Below are 13,684 nucleotides of genomic sequence, written 5' to 3'. Positions count from 1 at the left end.
CAATCACCTTCAGTATAACTTATCACAGCCTCATTTTCTTGATATAAGTACCAGATAGTTAAAGGAATTTGGAATGATAGTTTTCAAAGCACATGATTTTAATTTTGTCAATTTATTATTGACTATCCACTTTAGGACTTATTTATGAAAACAAATTATGTGTAAGGCCTACAGAATGCCCTTGTGATTACCATGGAACTATCCACAGAACTGGTGCTGTGATTCATGAAGAATGCAACAACTGGTTAGTAACGTTCTGAATATTTGTTCCCTTTAATAACATAAGTATTCCCCAACATATTGTGCAACATATAACCCTGTACTTTTATAAAAATTGTACCTTTGTAGAGTAGGAGGTTTCCAAATGTCTTATCAGCAGCTTCTTTTCCTCCCACTGATGCATATTGCTGTTGTCATGATGAGTAAAGCTCATTCACAGCAGATAAAATGATCTAGGGCTAGGTATTCATTTGTATTTGTGATTGGAACACCTAAAGATAAATACGATCTCACATGTCTAATTTTCAAAGTAGTGACTTCTGGAAAATGTGCATGAAGGCAGTCATTACGTGATTATTTTTTTAATCCCCATTGTAAGTTCCCTGCAGGGTACTAAAAATATAAATACATTAAGGAGTGTGGAATTGTTTCTCTTCATAAAAATACACAAACATCAGTCAGAATTGTTAAAATCAAAGGGGCTTGGAAAATGTGACGCTCCCTAAGTTAGGGACTGTCCTCCTGGAAACTTTAGGCAGGACTCCATGGCCTTAGGAAGTTTCAGCTTTGCCATACTCTCAAAGTAGTATTAAATCTATTCTTGTTCCATGTATAAGAGCGTGTACATGGATCTGGCAAACCTTACAAGCTCATATACATAGATCTGGAAGTCCTTAAAGACAATAAACAATGCAGAGTAGTGGTGTACAATGAAAACTATGTTCAGTGATATGGGAAATCATTTTTTTCCAAACTTGTAGAAAAGTTCTGAGTCTGGGGAAAAAAAGGCTCTTAACGTTATTAGAGTGACACTATAAATGTTCCTTTTCCAACAAGAAGCACAATTGTACCATCATTAACATAACTTTGTATATTTGTGAAACAGTTTTAATGGTTTTGTATACTAAATATGATGACCAATGTTTTGGTGTGCCTTTGATGTTTGAAAGTTAATAGTTTCACATTTCAAGAGTATCTTAAGCTTTCTTCCCTCCCACCATTGTATCTGTGCTTGATTCTTTTAACAAGTGTTGACATAACTGTGAGGAGGATGCTCTACTTGTAATCAGCAGATCGTAATAGCCTTGATAGGCCTCACAAGATGGGGGGGGGATGATTGCATAATTTCTAGGAGAGATTTCCTGAGTTTTTTAATCTGAGGCTTTGTGGCACAACCTATTCAAAACTTTAACCACCAAACTTTCATAAACATGGAGATGTCCATTCATTTCCCTTCGTGTTCCCCTGGGGTATCTTGTATTCTGAGATTAGTGGCTTAATTTGTTAGAATGCTGGGCTCAGACGTGACTTCTGCCTTTCATTAAGATTTATGCTACATGGTTTCCTTTGCTATTCTACAACTGCTACTTCCAATTGCCATGTAAGGGCCATGTTAATAGCCTTAAAACATTTTTTTTTCTATTTCAGTACATGCACTGGAGGAAAATGGATTTGCACAAATTTTACCTGTCCAGGTATGTCAATCTTTAGATATTCCATTCATGCACCCTTTTTTATTAAGCGCTGTAGATATTTCACAAAATGTTTTGTTTCAACGGCCTTTGGTATTTATTCTCTGTCCCCCCCCCATCTGTTTCCATCAGCTGCATTTCTTGTAAATATGCCTGCTTGGCTTTTAAGCATTTTTCTTGCAATTAATTTTATATTATGATTTTTATTGTACATCACTTTGTAGGAAAGTATACTTTAAAAAAATAGATCAAACACAGTTTAAGTCAGATAATACAGATTTCATCTAGTTGTTATCTATGGTATTATTTCAGTAAGTGATAGCCCTGTTTTATATTCAGTGACTCTCAGTAGATCTACAGTATCTTTGACATATCAGTCCTAAGCATTAATAGTCTACTTTCTGAAGAGTTATGCTTAAGGTTTCATCCTTGTAATTATGAAGGCATATAGATCACCATTACCATATGTTTAGGGCCATTTCCTAAAATTTGCCAATGTTGATTGATTGTATTTCTATGCCACTTTCTATTCAAGTGAAACAATAAGCAACAACAACAGCAATACATATATAATAGAATATCACAGTTACAGCACAAAACATAGTTACAATGCCTGGGACAAAAAAAGGTGATCCTACCAAGCCATATAGTATCTTTAATAAATCAACAATAAAATAATAAGTAATTATATTCTATAAAACCATTCTAACAAAACAGCAACTGAAAAGTAGACTAGATATTACTATATTCACCCACACCCCACCAGGCATACTGCCTCAATAATCATTCAGTCTATTCAGTTCATTAAAATACGAAGTCATAAAATACAAGATGACCCTAATCCAAAAGACACACCAATCACATAGATGTGTATTCATGAGTACCAGCGTGTATAAGCCTAAAAATGATTTAAAATTCTTTTTTTAAAGTGCATAGAAATAACCCTGAGCCTTAGGGGAAGAGTTGTGTTACTGCTACTTGTGATGTCATGGATATTAGCCAATTCATCACTGCATCTCAAACTCTATGGATAAACTTGCAGAATAGAGTAATGGAATTTCTCAGAAAACCAATTCAGAGTTTTTAGTGGTATGTAATTTTCATCCCCCCCATTCCAAAAGCAGAAAACACTTGCCGGGACAAAAAAAAAAGGGAATTGCTTCAACAAATTGTAAATCTTTGTGCATTCCTTGTGTGAAAGCCACATCATCTGGGATGGATCAAAGTGTTTGTATTGGAAGAAATGAAGGCAAATCCATAGATGAGTGAATTACCAGGGTTCTATAAATTACATAAATTAAATACATTATACAACTACTGAATATATATGTTTAAAGGCACATTCATATAGTATTTGGAAACAGCCTTTTGCATGTCACCTGTGTTTAACATAGGCTGAGGCAGGGATGTGCATGCCAAAACTAGTAAAGCCCGTATCATGGGACTTGACCACAGCCATATATTTTGTATGAATGTATCAGAAGCATATTTTCCTAATGCTTTGAACTATATAAATCTTTATTGAGACTGGACTGTTTCAAATGTTGTAATCCACTTTGAAAGGTCGTAGCCTGGAAAGCAGCATATAAATGCAAATTATAGTCAATCATTCATTCAGGTTTTTTGATCGCTATTGCAGCTTTAATATCATTCAGTGTTAATAAGATACATATAATATTTTGGGAGGATATTGAAAGACTTTATCCCTTTTTGTTAGCTGAATGTTCAGTCTCAGGAGATATTCACTTCATGACATTTGATGGACGCAAGTATAGTTTTCAAGCTACGTGCCAGTATATTCTGGCAAAAAGCCTCACCTCTGGCAAATTTGCTGTGACTCTGCAAAATGCTCATTGTGGACAGGTAAGACTGTAAAAATAAATGTGTTGGCTGCTTGTAGTGGGAGTACTTAATTTGTGTTATCAAAAAGATGAAATTTGGCCCTAATTTATAAGGTTCCCTTCTGTGAATGAAAGGAGTCATTCACAGAAGGATTCCTTTCATTCATGGAAGGGAACCTTTGCATCCAATCCTAATTTCTTTGGGGTGGGGACATAGCTTAGTGCCTTGGATATAGAAGGTTCTTTCATTTTATGTGCATCTGTGTTATAAGAAATTACTGTGCATATATTTTCCACAATCTTAAAAAGCTAACTGCCTCTGTATATCCAGTGGCAAAATATGGATAGCAAAAGCACATGTACTTTCTCATTTCTATATTTTATGCATTGATGGTGATTGATTCTCCTGTGAAGCTGCTGTGGAGCATAGGAACCTGCCTTATACTGAGTCAGACCATTGGTCCATCTACCTTAGTATTGTCTCAACTGATTGGCAACACCTCTCTGAGGCTTCAGACAGGGTTTCTCCTAGCTTTACCTGGAGGTACCTAGGATCTTTTGTATGTAAAACATATGCCCTGCCACTAAGTCACGGCACTCTGTTGTGAAGGGGACTCCTGGGTGGCACTTAACCTCTGCTATAATATAGATAGCAGGAGGACTGGATGCTAATGAAAATTAAATGCTGGAGTAGATGGGCCTTTGTCTGATCCAGCAAGGTAATTCTCATGTAGTTTTATTTGTAAGCCGCCCTGAGTTCCAGTTTGGAAAAAGGGAGGGGTAAAAATAAAGTTTCAATTCAATTCAATTCTTAGGTGGCTCTGTTAGCAAACCACCAGTTACATATGGGTCCTGAGACTGGAGGCCTCTCTTCAAAGCTGTTGGTTGCAGGGAATTTTAATTTCTGTGTGAATGGTGCCAAGTTTTTTACTTATCATAAATACAGAAAATTGAGGTTTATTAGTTCAAATAACAGATGACAATATAAATCTCAAGCCAGTTCCATTCAGTAGGTACAATCCTTGTCTATTCCCCAGAAAGTGTGGTGTCAGATGCTGGAGTTGGTTTCCTAATGATGTCTGTGTTGTTGTAATAGGAGATAAGGTTCCAGGTTCAATCCCTGGCATCTCCAAGTAGGATTGGGCATGTCACCTCTCTGAAAATCCTGAAGAGCTGTTGCCATTCAGTGTGGGCGGTGCTTAGTTATATGGACCAGTGGTCTGAGTCAATATAAGGCAGCTTCCTATGTTCCTATTATGTAAAGAAATAGTCAGTAATGCAAGGATGAAACCTTTTGCCAAGAGAACACTGGAATTATTTCACCTGGTAAATTCTTTCACTCCTTCTTTTTTTAGAAAGAATCCTCTGCTATCTTTATCTTCATTTGCGGGTTCTGATAACACTGGCTTTTTATGTAGACTCTCTCAGAGCTATAGTCTTGTATTGAAGTCATGGATAGCCAGTGTGGTGCCCTCTGGATGTTGTCACAATCAGCCCCACCTAGCAGGAATTATGGGAGTTACAGTCCGGCAACATATGGAGGGCACCATGTTGGCTACCTTTGACTTAAGTAATATGTTTTAATAATATGGTAATATAATAATATGCTTTCCCTCTATGTTCAGCTAGTCTCCCAGATGATTCCAAGTCCAACAAAGGATACATTGTTCATTGTTTGGATCAAAGTGCCTTCATAGAATGGCATATAATCTTCCCAAGCGCTGCATTGAGTCCATAGCTGTTCATACCATAGTTGTTCACATACACTATAATCCAATAAAACCTGCATATCACCACTTTGGGAGTATTATCTTATTTTCCTAAGTTGTTGGTCAAATAGAGTCTAGCTAAAAACTGAAGTGACAACCAAGGCACAAGGCAGTGACTAACAGAGATCGATTAAGTTATACCATGCTTTTAACAATATCTACTTTATGGATGAAGTTGTGAAAGCTGCAGTAAACTGTAAACTCAAATGCTGGTTACTGTTGAGAACAACTGTTTAAACTGTCTTATGCAGAAACTCTACAATATGAAATAAGAAAATATGATTGATTTTTTATTTGAAGTTAGCCTAAATTATTTTAGAATCTTATTTTTCCCTGAGCTTTGAATTTCTGCAAAGATGCTGAGAAATCCTCATTAAAATATCACAGCTCTACCATATTAAAGCAGATTCTCTCTCTCTCTCTCTCTCTCTCTCTCTCTCTCTCTCTCTCTCTCTCTCTCTCTCTCTCTCTCACTCACACACACACACACACACACACACACTCACACACACACACACACACACACACACACACACACACACACACACACACACATTTTGACAACTTCGTAGTACAATATCTCAGAGAGGAGTGCAGGTCTCCTGCTCCCCTGGTGCATTCACTATAGCTGCCCAATTTCCCTGCTTTTTAAAGTTTGGTAGAAATATCTGTGGGCTATAGGTACATTCTTAAACCACAAGGTTTTTTGCCTATTAGTGAATTTCTCTGCTTTTTAATCTAGGAAGTAAGAAATGGGATCCTGTGCAAGTTTGCTGAGAATGGATTGATTATTTGCATGCTTATTGAGTTAAGTGGGATTTACACACACACACACCAGGCAATCATGCTTAGGATAGGTGAAACTGACCACAGGGGATGGGGAAGGGAGGAGGGGGAGGAGGGAGGGGTGGAAAGGCAGAGGGGAGGACTGGGATGGGAGCAGGCAGGAGGGGGAGGGGAGAAGAAGGACAGATGTGATCATTTGCATGTTTATTGAGTTCAGTGGGATTTACTCCCGTGCAATCATGCTTAGGATAGGTAAAACTGACCGGGGGGGGAGGGCTGGAGTGGGCAAGGAAGGCGGAAGAAGGAAGAGGGGAGGAGAAAGGGAGAGGAAAGGGGAAGGAGGGAAAAGGCAGGTCTGATCATTTGTATGATTATTGAGTTGAATCGGATATACTCCTATGCAATCATGATTAGGGTAGGTAAAACTGACCAGGGTGGGCCTGCCAACCAAGACGTCTTCTGTATCTTTCAAAGTTGGGCAGGGGGAAGGGACAATTCTACCTTGTGGTTTTTCACATTACAGTGTTGCAAGAACACCTGCAATTGGCTGACTTTCTCTTCTCCTAAAGATACAGGATCAGTCTCAGGCCCTGAACCTGGCAACCCCACCTCCCACCCAAATTTAAAACAAAGCTGTCCCTGGCCACATCCACACCAGGCCTCTATTACACTTTGGACAATCATTATTTATTTATCTATTTATTTAGTGTATTTATATACCGCCCCATAGCCGAAGCTCTCTGGGCGGTTTACAATAACTAAAAACATTGAAAACAAATATACAAATTTAAAAACACATCTTTTAAAAACAATTTAAAAGAATTTATCATGGCTTCTCTCAAAGCCATGGCTCAAAGCCAATCATGGCTTCTCTCAAAGAATCCTGGGAAGTGTAGTTAGTGAAGGGTGCTGAGAGTTGCTAGGAGACGCCCTGTTCCCCTCACAGACCTTCAATCAGAGTGGCTGACTGTTAAACCATTCTCTCAGGGGAATAGGAGTCTCTTAGCACCCTTCACAAACTACACTTCCCAGGATTCTTTGAGGGAAGCCTTGACTGTCTCACATGAAATCAAAGTCTGGTGTGGATGTGGCCCTCTTATTAGCCAAGCCCAGCAGCTGTGAGGCTTTTAGAACTCTGACAGTTGGTTCTTACTGAGCATGCTCCGCGCTATCATTGGGTCCCAGCCAAAATTTCTTAAATTAATTAAAAATCAGCCAGGCATTTTTTAAACTTTTAAACTGCAGCAGATGAAGGCCAGAGTATGGGGCAACGTCAGTATTAGGATTACAGGTACTCTGTGAACATGGCTGATTTTTAATGAATTTCAACAGATTATAACTCTCAGAGAAAAAGTCCAAAAGGGCTCTGAGGTTTTTCTCTCTCTTTTTACACTTTGAACTGTCTATTCTCTCTGACTGTTTTGTGTATCACCATGAAAATTGACAGGGTTGTTAAGCAAGCGTTTCTGAGTTCAGGACTATAAGTTATGTAAGGTTTTGTTTTGAAATGAGCTTATGGGAAGCATCAGAATGGCATGGGGGTATTTTCAATTTAACATTGTGGAATGTGAAAAATCCCCGCTGACTATAGTATACAGCCACTCTCGTGGCTGTATAATACATATATACAGCCTGAGCATAAAATGGAGGGGTTCTCAGCATTAACACTGCAACAGATCTTGCTTCCTTATTAGGTTTCTTGGGGACTCCCCAAAGCCCCATATCTTTGGATGTAGCAAGCCTGTCTATGTCTTCTAGCTTCCAACTCCACACCATGTAAATTGGGTTCTAGATTATTATTATTATTATTTATTACATTTGTATACCACCCCATAGCTGAAGCTCTCTGTGTGGTTCAAAACAATTAAAAATATTAAAAACAAATATACACATTTAAAAACACTTTTTAAAAAAAACAACAATTTAAAAACACATGCCTGGGAGAAGAGGAAAGTCTTGACCTGGCACCAAAAAGATGACGGTGCCAGACGCACCTCATCAGAAAGATCATTTCATAATTTGGGGGCCACCACTGAGACGGCCCTCTCCCCTGTTGCCAGACTTCCAGCTTCCCTCAGAGTAGGCACCTGGAGGAGGGCCTTTGATGTTGACCGTAGTGTACAGGTGGGTTTGTGTCGGGAGAGGCGTTCCATCAAGTATTGTGGTCCTAAGCCATGTAAGGCTTTATAGGTTAAAACCAGCACCTTGAATCGAGCTCGGAAACATACAGGCAGCCAATGCAAGTGGGCCAGAATAGGTTTTATATGTTCGAACCGTCTGATCCCTGTTACCATTCTGGCCGCTGCATTTTGCACTAGCTGCAGTTTCTGAACTGTCTTCAAAGGCAGCCCCACATAGAGTGCATTGCAGTAATCTAACTTGGAGGTTACCAGAGCATGGACAACTGAAGCCAGGTTATCCCTGTCCGGATAGGGGCGTACCTGGGCCAGCAACCAAAGTTGGTAGAAGGCACTCCATGCCACCGAGGTTACCTGAGCCTCAAGTGACAGAGGTGGTTCTAGGAGAACCCCCAAGCTACGAATCTGCTCCTTCCGGGGGAGTGCAGGCCTGAAACCCGACTGAAATGGATTCAGATAATCAGTCTCATCCAAGAGTGTCTGGAGCTGGCCTGCCAACTAACTGATGTCAACTAACTGATCCAATCAAGGCCCATTCATACACTGCAAAACTCTGGGTTATGCATCAATGTTTGTTGGATTCCTTACTCTGGTTCTGTTTGCTCAGCAGCAATCCAGTGGCACAGGAGGAAAACACAAACTATTACTGAAAACCGCAAACTGCAAATTATAACTGAAACGAACACACTGGTTTATTGAAAGTATAAAGTTTGCAAGAATTAGATTTTGTAGTGAAAGCCGTAATACAATCATAAATGATGGAACAAAATAAAATAACAATAACTGAAAGTTACATTGTTAATGTTTGCATAAACGTAATGATATTATGGATAGATGGAAAACAAAAAAGATAATGCTTTGACATTACAGCAAATTAAAGTAACTTAGAAAATATCTTAAAATGATGTGATATATATATATATATATATATATATATATATATATATGTATAAGCTAATTAATTAAAACAATAAAATATGAACTAACAGAATAAATAATATTTTCTGCCTAATTCTCTCCAGCCCATTACTTTTATATTTTCCTCTAAATTTCTTAGGATATTAAAGAAAGACATAGTTACCTATGAGTAGGTAGACCTGACGCCTTCTGCTTGATAAAGCATGCAGAAGCAGGGTAGAGCAGATAGCAAGAAAAGAAGTAATAATCTAAAGGCAATTCCCCCCTTCCCAAAAGCTTTTTTCTGAAACATAAATACATCCCTTTATATCACCCAGCAAACTTATCCGATTATCAATGCGTAGTCCATGCATAGAATTATAATAATCTGTCTGGGAGGGGGATAAAATGAGTATCTGAGATCCTTGTATCAGTAATTTTCCAAGCAGTGACCTTTTGCATAGTGTCAGCTAATCACACATCTGTTATTCTTTCTGTTAGATATTGTTTTGGCTATCCAGGATCTTTGTATCAAGTTCTTATCAGAAGCTCTTCTCTGACAACAGAAAGTGCAATGTTAAAATTCCAAGCAGCCTTCAACCAAAAAATGACACACATAGCATGAAATTGTCCTCCATCTTAATTTATCATGGCTTCACTCTGGCTCCTCTGTTCTGTGCATCCATTTCTAACCTGATTGCCTTATGTAAATGTATAGGGTCCAGCAATGAACTGATTAATACACCAGATGAACTCAAAATCTACCTTCTGCCCCAGCCAGGTGGTGGTGGGGAGGCCTACCCTCATTCCTATGGCAACACATCTTCCCTTGGCCAAATCCATGCACATGTAGATCAGCAACTCCACAGGCTCTTTAACTCACAGACTGGCTTGGCCAGAACTGTTAACTTATGAAAGAGACTAGTTTGGCCAGTTCAGTGGTTCTTCTACTTAACACTGGATGCTTCATCTCTGCAGGCACAGAATTATAGGCTGGGAGGGGACTCACAGTTATGATCCAGACCAACCCCACAATCCTATAACACTACTATCACATTGAAGTACTGCTCTCAACATTTTATGGCTTGTCTTCATATTTGATTTAGACATCTTGAATATGGCAAAAAAACCTGCTATATCTGGTGATATTATTGTCATGTAGTCCAGTATTGTCTAGTCTGACTGGCTGTCCAGGGTCTCAGGCAGAGTTTTTTCTTTCACTTCCTACCTGATCTTTTTTTTAACAGTAGTTGTCAAGGATTGAGCCTAGGATCTTCTATATACAAGGCATGTGCTTTATCTTTGAGATATGGTCATTTCCAAAAATTTCTAGGGCATATCTCTGTCTGTGTCTGAATCTTGAAATTTGATTTGCTGCTATATAATTACCGTTGTATTGGGTTTTCACATTCTCATGGCACTGAATTTCTTTGGGTGTAAAATTTCCAAGCAAAGATTAATTAATACTTTACCCCTTGGGGGAAAATAGAAGCATTGCTATTATGTGCTCGCATCTCAACTCACCCCTCTCCAATCCTGCAAAATGACCCATTTTCTGTTAGATTTTCTATCTTGCAAGTTTAAGTATAGGATTTCTGTTTATTTGCTCACCTTTCCCAAAATAGAAGGGTGGAAGTTGAAAGTGTGAGCCTCAGGTAGATTCATAGGGGCGATATATTACTTAAACAAGTAGCTAATGGTAAGGCTACCTGACCAGGATAATGGGTATGGAAAATCTATACAGAAGTCTGAGTTATGCCTGCAATTTGCATGTCCCTTCAAAATGAGAGGGGGGAAAAGAAGGAAAATCCACTTTTGTTCTATAGGTTTCCTGATTGTACCTAGGATGGAGTTCTAGTACATTTAAGACTTTTGTAGCTGGCCAATGCTCCTATAGAAAGTCCAAGTCCACCTCCTGCTCAGCAGTGCTGAGCCACTACAAAGTGTTGACCACTTTATTGCATCCAATATTCACTTTCCTAAGATCCTCCGTGGCGCAGAGTGGCAAGTGGCGGTAACGCAGCCGAAGCTCTGCTCACGGCCGGAGTTCGATTCTAACGGAAGGAGGAAGTCGAATCTCCGGTAAAAGGGGTCGAGGTCCACTCAGCCTTCCATCCATCCGTGGTCGGTAAAATGAGTACCCGGCATATGCTGGGGGGTAAAGAAAGGCCGGGGATGGAACTGGCAATCCACACCATATATACGATCTGCCTAGTAAACGTCGCAAGACGTCACCCTAAGAGTCGCAAACTTTACCTTTACCTTTATTCACTTTCCTAAGCCAGCTTCATGACTCAGCATGTACTTGACTCTGCATTTCCCACATGCAATGGCTGTTGTATTCCCTCCTGATGTGCCCATTTGTGAGCTAATCAAATGGTTAAGACTAATAATTCATAATGGTACACTTTAATTAATTATTCTTCCTTTTTAATTATTAAAATAATCAATAAATGAAAACTACTCTTTGTATTGTAATCCCACCAAATTATATTACAGTGCTGATCTTCATCTTATTTCTAGAATCAAGATGAAACATGTATCCAATCAGTCAGTCTTATTCTCAATCAAGATTTTAAGAGGCAAGTGACTCTGACTCATTCAGGAGATGTTTTGGTATATGACCAGTATAAAGTTAATCTGCCTTATGTTGATGGTAAGTAAAATAAATATGCAACTAAAACAATAATTTCAAGAGTGAAAATGGTATGATTTAAATTATCCATACACATAATGCTTTAATGTCATGTCAATCACTCTGGTTTTATTGCTCCTCTCTCACAGTCTCACTTAACTCTTTGTTACCTTCCTCCAATATCTACATTATCTCATGATATACCAGGAGTCGGCTGTTTGCTGTATATTTACTAATCATATAAATAGATGAACTAAGAGCCATACATGGAGGGAACCTTTTCAGTGATTCATTAACTCTCCTCAGCCCAAATCAGCTTAAGTAATAAATTACTTTTATAAAATTTTTATAAATACTCCCCCAAATTTTAGCTTGATTCAATTCTAAATTCTATCTTTTTCTCAGTTCCATCACTGAGAGTGTCACAGTGGCAGTCAACCCTTCCCCAGCCCTTGCTGCTGCCACCCAAGTGAGGACTTGTGGTGAGAAGTGCTCATGGTAGCATCCAATTTGAGACTTACATTTCCTTGAGCAATCTCCATCACCACTTCTCATCTAGGTAGGCTTGGGAAAAGTGATGGCGGGAAGGGCTAATGGCCTGAGTAAAATAGAGCTCATTTTGATCTGGACCCAGGTTTTGGAGTTGTTGAGCCACATTCAAATATGGCTTGGAAGATCAGTCTGCAAGAATCATTAAGCCCATTGTGAAGAATAAAAGCAGCTCCTGATCGCGTAATATTCTGAATTACTGTTGATGCATTTTTCTGCAATGTTTCTCTTCTAGATGCTTTTGAAATAAGGAAACTTTCATCAGTATTTTTGCAAATTAAATCATATATTGGATTACAAATACTGTATGACTGGAAGGGTCTGAGACTCTATCTCAAAGTTGATGCTCAATGGAAAGATGATACTGTAGGTCTTTGTGGGACCTTCAATGGAAACACACAAGATGATTTTCTGTATGTACCATTCAAACTTTTCCTTTAAAAAAATCTACCATCACAAATATTGATAAGTTTCTACTCATAGTGTTTTTTTAAAACAAGACAGAAAAACAGATTATTAGAAGAAAATAATTTAAAATGTGACAGGAAAACCAAGTATGAATAAAAAGAGCTTTGGCTATGGGGTGATATACAAGTATAATAAATAAATAAATAAAATAAATAAAGTAATCATGCTGGAGAATGAAAAGGGCACTGAATAGAAGGCTGTGTAGAATGAGACCAAAGGCTGTGCTAAACAAGGACACTTGCCTATATAGAGCACTATAAAAGCCACTATAAAGATGTTGGAGCAACCTCTTGCTAGATACAGTTGAAAGCTAAAATATTATACGTTCACCAATATTAGCATTTTTAGTAGTATGGTCTGAGTAGCACCTAGCATGATTAGTTCTGGGCCCCCATCTAATGATGACTGTTAATCCCAGAGATGTGGTCGCTAATCAATTTGGAGACAAAGGCATTATTGAGATGTCACTGTGATTTGTAATCCTGGTTTGGAAGGTTCACGCAACCCATAGTTTGCTGATTCAGACATCACAGAAAACTGTGGTTTGACAATTGAGGAAGTCCCATTAAGCTGTATGAATGAGGGGAGGCAGGAAGGGGAAGGAGAGTGTCCACATGCACAACATTATTCTTAATCCTCCAGATCATAGTTTGGAGGATCAGAGAACATGCTACTTTTATCTCTGGTATCTCAATCAAATTAGAGTCACCTTTGATGACAGACTCCATATCTAAGATGTTCTCAGCCTTGATTACCATTTAATCAACAAAGATTTAATTTAACAAATATTTTCTTATAGAGAACTACTCACAAAAAATTGAGGACACTTAAAGGAGAAGGCTTACAGAACCCTATTATGGGATAAACCACAATGGAACCAGTCCATAGTGTCCTGCAAATTAATGAGTCA

At 38.5% G+C, this 13,684-nt stretch overlaps 1 protein-coding gene across 12 annotated transcripts in view; it reads left to right on the top strand.

Annotated features, from left to right (window-relative positions):
• The window catches only part of OTOG (otogelin), a 208,398-nt gene that overhangs the window by 34,119 nt on the left and 160,595 nt on the right, over positions 1 to 13,684 (top strand). For all 12 annotated transcript variants that reach the window (XM_061610232.1, XM_061610233.1, XM_061610231.1 and 9 more), the window contains 5 exons: positions 136 to 244; positions 1,648 to 1,694; positions 3,409 to 3,554; positions 11,646 to 11,778; positions 12,542 to 12,719. In XM_061610232.1, the coding sequence (XP_061466216.1) occupies positions 136 to 244; positions 1,648 to 1,694; positions 3,409 to 3,554; positions 11,646 to 11,778; positions 12,542 to 12,719 (613 nt within the window). The remainder of the gene's footprint in view (positions 1 to 135; positions 245 to 1,647; positions 1,695 to 3,408; positions 3,555 to 11,645; positions 11,779 to 12,541; positions 12,720 to 13,684) is intronic.

The sequence above is a fragment of the Rhineura floridana genome, chromosome 2, assembly GCF_030035675.1.
Source record: "Rhineura floridana isolate rRhiFlo1 chromosome 2, rRhiFlo1.hap2, whole genome shotgun sequence".
Lineage (NCBI taxonomy): Eukaryota > Metazoa > Chordata > Lepidosauria > Squamata > Rhineuridae > Rhineura > Rhineura floridana.
The sequence above is the reverse complement of the archived record's forward strand: the minus strand, read 5'-3'. Positions and strand labels throughout refer to the sequence as shown.